At 36.8% G+C, this 13,215-nt stretch overlaps 1 protein-coding gene across 1 annotated transcript in view; it reads left to right on the top strand.

The window, feature by feature from the left end:
- The window catches only part of DACH2 (dachshund family transcription factor 2), a 311,949-nt gene that overhangs the window by 128,846 nt on the left and 169,888 nt on the right, over positions 1–13,215 (top strand). The window contains exon 3 of the mRNA XM_059883831.1: positions 5,043–5,215. Within this exon, the coding sequence (XP_059739814.1) occupies positions 5,043–5,215 (173 nt within the window). The remainder of the gene's footprint in view (positions 1–5,042; positions 5,216–13,215) is intronic.

The following is a 13,215-nucleotide window of genomic DNA, read 5'->3' as shown; positions in this document are numbered from 1 at the left end:
CAATACAGTATATTAACACATATATATGGGATTTAGAAAGATGGTAATGATGACCCTATATGTGAGACAGCAAAAGAGACAGAGATATAAAGAACAGTATTTTGGACTCCGTGGGATAAGGCGAGGGTGGGATGATTTAAGAGAATAGCATTGAAACATGTATATTAACATATGTGAAACAGATGATCAGTCCAAATTTTATGCATGAAATAGGGCACTTAAAGCCAGTGCACTGGGACAACCCTGAGAGATGAGATGGGGAGAGAGGTGGGAGAGGAGTTCACAATGGGGAACACATGTACACCCATGGCTGATTCATGTCAATGTATGGCAAAAACCACAACATTGTAATTAGCCTCCAATTAAATAAAATAATAATGAGAAAAGAAAAAAAAGTGAAAGCTATGATGAATTAAAATTGTGGAGAACTGCAGCTGGCCCAGAGGGGAAAGAATAGGGCATACATAGAAGAATATAGTGAAATATCAAAGCTAGAAAGTTAAATTCATATGAAACCAGAGAGCTTCTGTTTTATTCTGGAGATAATGAGTAGCCGCTGAAAGTCTTAAAAATTGAAGTGGAAAGGCAAATTCAATGGTATAGGAAAACCAACCAGGAAAACATTTTACCATCTAGGCATGACAGGATTGGTGCCTGACTGTAGAATACAAGATATTACATATGACAATGACTTGGAAACCAAATGTAAGTGTAATTGTAGAGGGAAGATCAGAGTATTATGAAATTTGTAGCCTTAATTCCTGAAAGGAGGTGGTGCCATGCACTTACGTAAAACTTAAAGGAGTTGCCACAATACCAAGATGCATTAGAAAGAGGGCTTATAGTAGTACACCTGATGTGATTGACAAGAAAGAAAAAAATAACATTTTGGTGATTTTTGAAAAGAGTTTGTCTTCATTACCATTCTATTAAAAGTCTCTGTACATTTCTGATATGTAATTCAATGAGCCAGATTGCTGAAATTATATATATATTGATGGCTCTTAATTTAATGTTTTCAGCTTTCGGAAAAAGTTTGACTTGCGTAACTCTGTATTTGCATATGCTTTGCATGTGCATCTCAAGTGGGGTCACTATTAAACTCACATGTAATATAAATATTAGCTTAAATTCCAGGATATTATAGTCAATTGATGGTTGGTTATTGTAGGTCATGATCTGAAGTTGTGGCTTTTAAGTACTTCATGGTTATTTGAAATGTTTGAATGAATTATATTTTAAAACTGTCAGTGGGCTGTTAAATTCTCTTTGTGGTTTGCATGTAGTTTGCTTGTCAACTGGACTTTACATAGGCATATGCCTTGATATGGCCAAATGGTATCTGGATAATACTGAAAACCTTTCAAGGATGAGGAAAGAGTATTATACTGTTAACAGAAGTGTAAATTCAACAAAAGTTTGAGCATTTGAGTGATAAATTGAGGCACTGATGGCTACTTTTCATTTATAGTTTGATCAATTTTCTATTAAAATACTAACTATACAAAGAAGAATTGGAAGTCCACAATTGTCTTGGGTTTGTTGTAAATGTTAACCTTATATAAATGGGTTATTGATAGTTGCTATTATGTTGAACATAAGGCGAAGGTTATTGATGGTTGCTATTATGTTGAACAAGAGGTGAAGATTTTAGGGAGAGATAAATAGTGATTAATTTATGTTATGGAATGTCCCATCATTATAGCAAAGCTGCATGATGGGTAAAGCATAAAATACATATACATCTACATAATTTTGTAAAGTTAACTGAAAATAAACTAATTTAAAAGGTGACACAGAAATCCATTTTTAATTCAGTGTTTGCACTCTATTGAGACTTTAAATTAATAATCACAGGAAAAAGGCTTCAAAACTGCAAAATCTGTTTTAATAGATTGCTCCTAAAAGCAAATCAGAGGGTGAGCCATAAATGAAGTGATGGGGAAGATTTTTAAATACTTTACTAATACTCTTTGGGGATTTGGAGTCATAGGAAGTGTAGAATATGTTTCCCTTCTTAGATTCCACACTAAATTTGTTTCCAGCTTTTTTATCCTTGAATAATTCTGATAACAGTACATTTTGTGTCTGTCTTTATCAGAAATATTGATGACTGTTTTATTCTTTATTTAGGAATTTCTTTAATAGAGTGATCATTTTAATGTGTGAGACCTGTCATATCTAGGAGTTTGTTTCATTGTGCTACTTTTGAAAACTTTGTTAATGACTTTAACTCAACCATCTTTGTTGAGCCCAGGAGATTTATTTACAACATTCTTCCTTCTAACCCTGTTTGTGTCCTAAAATTATGTTTTGAGTGTTTGTATTACCATTACTGTTGTTTTGAGGAATGAGATTTAAGAGGTCTCTGAATATATTTCCTATAGATTCATTGTACACTTGTTGTTGTGATATTGGAAACAAGAAAAAATGATGGGATGCAAACAGGAGAAAGGGATGTTATTAACATTTGATAATTGTGTGTAAGATTAACATAAACATTGCCCATAGTAGAGTTTCAATAGCCTATAATAATTTTGGAAAATTACAAGGAGGCACATTTTCGAACATCTGTTAAATATTACTTGTTTCTGGGATCATGTCCAAAAAAGGCAAGATTACTGGCAAGACAATAGCTTAAAATACATTATATTGTGATATGGTTTACTTATTGTAGTCATGTTAATATCCATAATGTTAGGCCAACTTTCCCTAGCCTCTACTCAAAGGTCTTTCCATTCTTTCCATACAAATACCAACCTTATGAAGGATAAGCAGACAACTATTTCAATTTGTTACTTTTTTTTTCATAATGACATATCTGTGGCTACCACAAGTGTTATATGGATAATACTTGAAAGATATTCTTTCAGAAATTTAAAATATGTGAAAAATATTTCACTTTGCATAATAAAACAAATAGAATTCTTGGAACTACCCAAATATGTGGATATTCGTTATTAAACTGGAAAACAGGTTGATATTTTGATAGAGGACTTATTCCTTATGGACAAAGTCTTCAAATTAGAACTATAAGCATTCATTTTAGAGATTTATAGCTAAAAGACTAGGACATAGTCCCAGTCTTATTTTCTTCAATCATTCTGAAGCCTAAAGAATCTACATCTTATCATACTAGTACCTCTATTCAGTTCAGTTCAGTTCAGTCACTCAGTCAGTCATCTCCGACTCTGTGACCCCATGAATTGCAGCACGCCAGGCCTCCCTGTCCATCACCAACTCCCAGAGTTCACCCAAACTCATGTCTATCGAGTCAGTGATGCCATCCAGCCATCTCATCCTCTGTCGTCCCCTTCTCCTCCTGCCCCCAATCTCTCCCAGCATCAGAGTCTTTTCCAATGAGTCAACTCTTTGCATGAGGTGGCCAAAGTACTGGAGTTTCAGCTTTAGCATCATTCCTTCCAAAGAACACCCAGGACTCAGCTCCTTTAAAATGGACTGGTTGGATCTCCTTGCAGTCCAAGGGACGCTCAAGAGTCTAATCGAATACCACAGTTCAAAAGCATCAATTCTTCGACACTCAGCTTTCTTCACATTCCAACTCTCACATCCATACATGACTACTGGAAAAACAATAGCCTTGACTAGACGGACCTTTGTTGGCAAAGTAATGTCTCTGCTTCTAAATATGGTATCTAGGTTGGTCATAACTTTCCTTCCAAGGAGTAAGTGTCTTTTAATTTCATGGCTGCAGTCACCATCTGCAGTGATTTTGGAGCCCCCAAAAATAAAGTCTGACACTGTTTCCACTGTTTCCCCTTCTACTTCCCATGAAGTGATGGGACCAGATGCCATGATCTTCGTTTTCTGAATGTTGAGCTCTAAGCCAACTTTTTCACTCTCCTCTTTCATTTTCATCAAGAGGCATTTTAGTTCCTCTTCACTTTCTGCCATAAAGGTGGTGTCATCTGCATATCTGAGGTTATTGATATTTCTCCTGGCAGTCTTGATTCTAGCTTGTGCTTCTTCCAGCCCAGTGTTTCTCATGATGTACTCTGCATATAAGTTAAATAAGCAGGGTGACAATATACAGCCTTGACGTACTCCATTTGCTGTTTGGAACCAGTCTGTTGTTCCAGGTCCAGTTCTAACTGTTGCTTCCTGACCTGCATATAGGTTTCTCAAGAGGCAGGTCAGGTGGTCTGGTTTTGCCATCTCTTGAAGAATTTTCCACAGTTTATTGTGATCTACAGAGTCAAAGGCTTTGGCATAGTCAATAAAGCAGAAATAGATGTTTTTCTGGAACTCTCTTGCTTTTTTGATGATCCAGTGGATGTTGGCAATTTGATTTCTGGTTGTTCTGCCTTTTCTAAAACCAGCTTGAACATCTTGAAGTTCAAGGTTCACATGTTGCTGAAGCCTGGCTTGGAGAATTTTGAGCATTACTTTACTAGTGTGTGAGATGAGTGCAATTGTGCGGTAGTTTGAGCATTCTTTGGGATTGCCTTTCTTTGGGATTGGAATGAAAACTGACCTTTTCCAGTCGTGTGGCCACTGCTGAGTTTTCCATATTTGCTGGCATATTGAGTGCAGCACTTTCACGGCATTATCTTTCAGGATTTGAAATAGCTCAACTGAAATTTCATCACCTTCACTAGCTTTACTCCTAAGGAAAGAGTTAAGCTAGAAAGTATCAACACATCATTACATTATAATATTTAAAAGGCAAGTTGCTTCTTTTTATTAAACACAACGATGTTTAGCTTAAAGTTTTTTGTTTCTTTTTATGAGTAAAAAATTGAACATTATAAATAAATATTTTGGAAGTGAGAGCAAGAATAAGGAATATTGTTAAATAAAAGTCTGAATATAGGTGCATTTTTAAATTATAAAACCATGTTAAATTCCACAGATACTATTATTTCCTCAAGGAGATACTAAAATATGATAAAACCACTTAAAATTCAACAAGAGTGAAGACTTTTTTTCTTAACTATTTAATAACATCAATTTTTATGTAATTTCCATTTGTCCATATAATGTAACTAATATTATAGTTTAACATGCACTGTCTCTTTTAGGACTGGATCTGCCATTTATGATGATGCCTCATCCCCTACTTCCAGTCAGCTTACCTCCTGCATCAGTTGCTATGGCAATGAATCAGATGAACCATCTTAATACTATTGCCAACATGGCTGCTGCAGCCCAGATTCACAATCCACTCTCTAGAGCTGGGGCCTCAGTTATAAAGGTAAGAATAGTAATTTAGAAGAGGATAAAGTTGTTAATAACATGTCAATTTTGATAAAATAATAATAATTCCATGAAATCTTCAGTATAAACACATAGCTCATTGACTCAGTTGCTTAGCATAAAGTATTGATGAGTTTGATTTCTGACTAGGCCTGCTAAGGTGTTTTTGTTATTGTCATTTGTTTTCATTCAATGACCACAGATACTACCTTTAATTCTAGCATCCTGTCTTGTATTCATGAGCACAGTGTGTGGGAGGCATGCTCAGCTAAAGAGAGAGCAGAAGAATGTGCAAAATCCATTCCCATTGCTGGAGTGAAACAAAGTAAACACTGCATCTTCTTGGTGTTTGTGAGACAGTTGTGGAATAGTATATATCATAAAAGATTTATAGTTAAAAAGACCTGCATTTCAGTTCTGATTCTGCTACTTAATATCTGAATGACCTTGGATATAGCAATTAACCTTCCTCAACTTTTTCCTCAACTGTAAAATAAAAGTCCTAATCTATCCCACCTATTTCATTGGCCGTCTGGAGGTAATATGAGTAAAATACAGTTTAAAATTGTGAAACATTAAACAAATCCTTATGATAATTTATAGTATTCAGTTCAGTTCAGTTGCTCAGTCATGTCTGACTCTTTGCAACCCCATGGACTGCAGCATGCCAAGCTTCCCTGTCCATCACCAACTCCCGGAGCTTACTGAAACTCATGTCCATAGAGTTGGTGATGCCATCTAACCATCTCATCTTCTGTCATCCCCTTCTCCACCCGCCTTCAATCTTCCCCAGCATCAGAGTCTTTTCCAATGAGTCAGTTCTTTGCATGAGGTGGCCAAAGTATTGGAGTTTTATCATTATCATATTCTAGAATAAAATTTTTCAAAATTTTTGGACCATTGTGTAATGAAACACAAATATTTTATAATCTTCCTTATGTCTCCTATTAGTTTGTCACATCTTCCTTTGCCTTCCAAGTATAACATGAACTAAGTTTTGTAATACATTTTTCCTTTTGTGGAGAAGATAATATAAGGGTGTATAGAATCAAATAGTATAGTTAATCAGGGCAACCCTTGATTTGTTCCTTTGTCCCTCCATTTATTCAACAAAAATACTCAATATGTAGACATCACATAGGGTAATATGGGAAATAATTAGGATGTAGTTCCTGACTTCCAGGACCCACAACCTAAATTCTAGAGAATAACAAGTACACATTTAACTTGCATAACAACACAGACTGTGATGCATAGCAATCCATCAAGCATTACATGAATTTAGAGTAGGGAGAGAGCAAATCTAGGTTAGAGAAGAGAGGGAACAGGAATCACAAATGGTATTACAGTTGATGGATTTGAGCTAGGCCTTGAAATATTGATATTATTGTAATAGGTGAACATGAGAGAAAAAGAACTGAAGGTAGAAGAAATAAGAGATTCTAGACATATTTGTTTAATATTAAATTAGCTTCTAATTTGGTGAACTTCTAAAGCAATAAAGAAAATTTAAAATATAATCTTTATAAGAAAGGGAAAGAACTGATAATTTTTTATTAAGCTCCATTTATATTTTTATGGCCATGTAGCAGTATGCTTTCTGTAAGGACTGTGGCCCTCAGTGAGTTAGTCTGTTTTGACTAAAAGTGAAGAGTGTGGACATATTTATCTTGTTACTAATCTTAGAGGAAATGCTTTCAGCTTTTTACAGTTGGGTATGTTAGCTGTAGATCTGTCATATATGGCCTTTATTATGCTGAAATACATTCCCTATATGCTCACTTTCTGGAGAATCAGAATAAGACACTGATATCTGGTTTAAAAATACTGTGGATCCATCTGTATTTTTTGCTTTCTATTGACTGGGTCCCTATTATGCATCATGTGATTATTAAGGTTTGTGACCTAATAGGGAGAGACAAAAAATAAACAAAGTTTTTGATTTAAAATGTAAATGGATAAAATGAACAAATGTGTACTATTTTGAAAACATGCTTTTGCTGATTTTGTTTTGTACTATCTGAAGCCAGGATTCCTGAGTCATGTGAAAACTACATATAATGCTTTAAATTTTCCTATATTCTGTGTGCTTAAAATTTTAGTAGTAAATGATTATTAATGTGTTATGTTTGTCTTTATTTTTTCAGGTTCTTTAAAAGGAGCGATGTAAAGTGCATACAATCATGATTACATATTTATATAATATGTATTTTTATAATGTGACAGTATACTTTTGTTTGAATGCTCATAGACTCAAATGAATGCACCACTTAGTATACTTATTCATAATATCATTTGACTAGTCTGATAATGTTGCATATTAGAATTAAATAAAAACCTTCAGGTTCCTGTAATAGGCTTAAAAGTCCAGTGTTTTAGAGTTTGTATTTGGGCCAGCATCCAGTGGTATGCCTATAGATGAGGGAAAAAAAAAAGAAAAGAAAGTGAAAACCTCTGATTTATAACATTTGCCAATTTATGTGGTATAAGTAATTCCCACCATAGCTGATTTAATGTTAACAGCAGCTTAACACCTGACTCACAGAATTACTGTGTTTTTAATAATTAGCTCTAATTTGAACAAAGACAATACTCTCCTTTAAAGCCTTATATGAAATATGAAATGTTTATCAAATCAGCTTCTCTACACCAATATTCCCCCATATCCAGTAAATCAAACAAAATATTTTCAAAGTAGTTTACCTCTCATATTTACTCAGAAAAACATAACATGTAACTCAAGTTTTGAGATCTCTATAAAAATGAGTAAAGTTTTTTTTTTCCTGTTGTTGAAATTATGCCACTTTAACATAAAATAAAGTCACATTGGAAAGAGCATAATTGCATTTATGCCTTCTTCTTCTACCAGTGTGTAAATATTTCCACCCCAATGTGGAAAAAAAAAAAAAAAAGAAGAAGGAAATTGGTGAATAGAGGTGTTGACTTCTGCAAATGCTCTTAAATAGTGAAAACTAACACAAGGGAGACTAGACCTGGTTTCATCTTTTGAATATCCTTCTCACAGGTAGGAAATAAAACCACAGCTTTTAAGAGCTTTGAGAAGTGATGTGACTTTTAGAATCTTAGACATCTAAAGAAAATATGTATTTACTTAGATTTTAATAAATTCCCCACCTCCATGGTGGTAAACAATCAACAAACAATCTTAGATGCATAGCACATACCTACTACAGCAATACTATTTAATATAGTAGCCATTAGCCACATGTGGCTATTTCAATTTAAAATAATTAAATAAAATGGACATTTCAGTTCCTCAATGGCTACTAGCTACATTTAAATTTCTAATTAGATAGTACAGATAGGGAACATTTGCCTATTTACAGAAAATTTTATCAGACAGCACTGTTTCTAAGACGTTAGATAGGATGGTTGCAAAGTTCAGAACACTCAGTCTATGGGGAAAAGAGATAATACACTTTGAAAAATCAGCAAGTGTATTGCAATTTGCCTTGAATTTGGCCAGAAAGGATAGTTGTTGCTTAAATTGCCTTACTGTTGTTCAGTTGCCCAGTCCTGTCCAACTCTTTGCTATCCCATGGACTGCAGCACACCCAGGCCTCTGTGTCCCTCATCATCATGTCCATTACATTGTTGATGACATCCAGCTGTCTCATCCTCTGATTCCCTCTTTTCCTTCTGCCCTCAATCTTTCCCAGCATCAGGGACTTTTCCAATGAGTCAGCTGTTCACATCAGATGACCAAAATATTGGAATTTCAGCATCAGTATTTCCAATGAGTATTTAGGGTTGATTTTGAAAGGTTGTTGCTGGGAGGAGCCAAGATGGCGGAGGAGTAGGACGGGGAGAACACTTTCTCCCCCACAAATTCATCAAAAGAGCATTTAAAAGCCAAGTAAATTCCACAAAACAACTTCTGAATGCCGGTAGAGGACATCAGGCACCCAGAAAAGCAACCCAAGTCTTCGAAAGGAGGTAGGAAAAAATATAAAAGACAAAAGAGACAAAAGAGGGAGGGACAGAACTCTGTCCCGGGAAGGGAGTCTTAAAAAGAGAGAAGTTTCCAAACATCAGGAAACCTTCTCACTGCCGAATCTGTGCCGAGCTTTGGAAGCACAGAGGGCAACATAATAGGGAGAAAAAAATAAATAAACAATTAAAACTTGCAGATCGCGAGCCCTATGGTAACTACCCCAGCGGAGAAGCAGCGCAGACGCCTGCACACGCCATTAGCAAGCAGGGGCTGGGCAGGGAGGTGGGGCACAGGCTGCATCGCTTAGAGTAAGGACCTGGCTTGAATACCCTGAGCGCTATCTGAGCGAAATAATCTGGGCTAGCAAACCAGACTGTGGGATATCTATCACACGAAAAGCCAGCCCTAACCTAAGACACCGCCAGGCCCGTGCACAGAACAAAGGACTTAACAGAGATAGCAGGCTGCAGAACTACCCCTCCGGTGACAGGCAGCCAGAGCCAGAAGGGGGCAATCACAGCCCCAGAGAGACATTATCTATAAAACTGTAAGTAGGCTTCTTTGCTAACTAAAACTTCTTGGGGGTCTGGACGGTCAACATCTCCCTGAGAAGGTGTGCCGGTTGTACACCTAAATAACTGAGCGGCAGGGAGGCGATAAGTCGCGGCAATCGCGCTCACTAAATACCTCATCACCTGAGCTGCTCAGACCTGGGAAGGGCACAAAATGCAGGCCCAACCGAGTCTGCGCCTCTGAGGACTACCCGAGTGCCTGAACCTGAGCGGCTTGGACCTGGGAGGTACAGGCAGCCCAGGGCCGGCTACGGATGGTTCCCGGCGGAGCAACCTAGAACCTGAGCAGTGTGGGCAGGGAGGCGACACGCGCCGTGAGTGGGGGCAGACCCAGTGTGGCTGAGGCACTGCGAGCACACGCCAGTGTTACTTGTTTGCAGCATCCCGCTATCCCTCCCCACAGCGCGACTGAACAAGTGAGCCTAAAAAGAAAAAAAAAAAAAAAGTGTCCTCCACCATCCTCTTTGCATCAGGGCGGAAACCAGACACCGAAGAGTCCAGCAAACAGAAGAAGCAATAACAGAGGGAACCGCCTTGGAAGCTACAGGCAACAGATTAAAACCCTGTGGTTACTACCCACTACATAGGAAGGGGCCTATAGATCTTGAGAAGTAAAAGTTGGACCAAGGAACTAGCCAAAAATGAGCTGAACCCACAATACTCACAACAAAACCAGAGAAAGTCCTCGATATATTTATACTATTTTTATGATCATTCTTTCTTTCTTTCTTTCTTTTTTTTAAATTTTTTAAAAATTTTAAGTCCTCTATTATTCCTTTAATTTTCACTTTTATAGCCTATTACTTTGCAAAAAAAAAAAGATCCTATTTTTTTTTCCAGCAAACTTCATATATATATATATATATTTATAACTTTTTGACTTTTTTTTTTCTTCTTTTCTTTAACATTGTAGTTTTGAAATTCCAAACTCTACTCTAGATTTTTGATTTTAGATTTTTGGTATTTGTTATCAATTTTGTACCTATAGTTTTTTTTATAATTTCTGTGATTCTTTTTTCTTTCCCCTGTTTCTTTCTCTTCTTCTTTTATATAACACTGTATATCTGAAATTCCAAACTCTACTCTAGATTTTTAATTTATGCTTTTTTGGTATTTGATATCAATTTTGTACCTGTATTTTCTTTATAATTTTTGCGACATTGTTTGTTTTTGTTTGTTTTTTTTTCTCTCTTTCTTTTCTTCTTCTTTTTTTTAACATTTATTTTTGAAATTCCAAACTCTACTCTAGATTTTTAACTTTTGCTTTTATGTATTTGTTACCAATTTTGTACCTTTAAGAACCCAATCTTCAGTACTCATTTTTCACTAGGGAACGAGATTACTGGCTTAACTGCTCTCTCTCCCTTTGGACACTCCTTTTTCTCCACCAGGTCGCCTGTATCTCCTCCCTAACCCCTCTCTACTCTACCCAACTCTGTGAATTTCTGTGTGTTCCAGACAGTGGAGAACACTTAGGGAACAGATTACTGGCTGGATATGTCTCCCTCCTTTTCATTCCCCCCTTTTATCCTTCTGGCCACCTCAGTCTCCTTCCTCCATCTTCTCTTCTCTGTATAACTCCGTGAACATCTCTGAGCGGTCCAGTTGTGGAGTGCACATAAGGAAGTGATTATTGGCTAGTCCACTCTCTCCACTATTGATTCCACCTCATCTCATTCGGGTCACCTCTAACTCCCTCCTCCCTCTTCTCTTCTCCATGTAACGCTGTGAACCTCTCTGGGTGACCCTCATGGTAGAGAAACTTTTCATCTTTAACGTGAATGTTTTAGCATTGGTGCTGTATAGAAGGAGAAGTTTTGAAACTACCGTAAAAATAAGACCAATAACTGGAAGCAGGAGGCTTAAATCCAAACCCTGCCTCCAGGGAACTCCTGACTCCAAAGAACATTAATTGACAAGAGCTCATCAAAAGTCTCCATACTGACACTGAAACCAAGCACTACACAAGGGCCAACAAGTTCCAGGGAAAGACATACCAAGCAAATTCTCCAGCAACAAAGGAACACAGCCCTGAGCTTCAAGATACAGGCTGCCAAAAGTCACCCCAAAACCACAGACATCTCATAACTCATTACTGGACACTTCATTGCACTCCAGAGAGAAGAAATACAGCTCCACCCTCCAGAACACCAACACGAGCTTCTCTAACCAGGAAACCTTGACAAGCCACCTTACAAACCCACACACAACGAGGAAATGCCACAATAAAGAGAACTCCACAAACGTCCAGAATACAGAAAGGACACCCCAAAATCAGCAATTTAAACAAGATGAAGAGACAGAGGAATACCCAGCAGATAAAGGAACAGGATAAATGCCCACCAGACCAAACAAAAGAGGAAGAGATAGGGAATCTACCTGATAAAGAATTCCGAATAATGATAGTGAAATTGACCCAAAATCTTGAAATCAAAATGGAATCACAGATAAATAGCCTGGAGACAAGGATTGAGAAGATGCAAGAAAGGTTTAACAAGGACTTAGAAGAAATAAAAAAAGAGTCAATATACAATGAATAATGCAATAAATGAAATTAAAAACACTCTGGAGGCAACAAATAATAGAATAACAGAGGCAGAAGATAGGATTAGTGAATTAGAAGACAGGATGACAGAAATAAATGAATCAGAGAGGATAAAAGAAAAACGAATTAAAAGAAATGAGGACAATCTCAGAGACCTCCAGGACAATATTAAATGCTACAACATTCGAATCATAGGGGTCCCAGAAGAAGAAGACAAAAAGAAAGACCATGAGAAAATACTTGAAGAGATAATAGTTGAAAACTTCCCTAAAATGGGGAAGGAAATAATCACCCAAGTCCAAGAAACACAGAGAGTCCCAAACAGGATAAACCCAAGGCGAAACACCCCAAGACACATATTAATCAAATTAACAAAGATCAAACACAAAGAACAAATATTAAAAGCAGCAAGGGAAAAACAACAAATAACACACAAGGGAATTCCCATAAGGATAACAGCTGATCTTTCAATAGAAACTCTTCAAGCCAGGAGGGAATGGCAAGACATACTTAAAATGATGAAAGAAAATAACCTCCAGCCCAGATTATTGTACCCAGTAAGGATCTCATTCAAGTATGAAGGAGAAATCAAAAGGTTTACAGACAAGCAAAAGCTGAGAGAATTCTGCACCACCAAACCAGCTCTCAAACAAATACTAAAGGATATTCTCTAGACAGGATACACAAAAATGGTGTATAAATTCGAACCGAAAACTAAAGTAAATGGCAACGGGATCGTACTTATCAGTAATTACCTTAAATGTAAAAGGGTTGAATGCCCCAACCAAAAGACAAAGACTGGCTGAATGGATACAAAAACAAGACCCCTACATATGTTGTCTACAAGAGACCCACCTCAAAACAGGGGACACATACAGATTGAAAGTGAAGGGCTGGAAAAAGATTTTCCATGCAAATAGGGACCA

The sequence above is a fragment of the Bos taurus genome, chromosome X (assembly GCF_002263795.3).
Source record: "Bos taurus isolate L1 Dominette 01449 registration number 42190680 breed Hereford chromosome X, ARS-UCD2.0, whole genome shotgun sequence".
NCBI lineage: Eukaryota > Metazoa > Chordata > Mammalia > Artiodactyla > Bovidae > Bos > Bos taurus.
The sequence above is the reverse complement of the archived record's forward strand: the minus strand, read 5'-3'. Positions and strand labels throughout refer to the sequence as shown.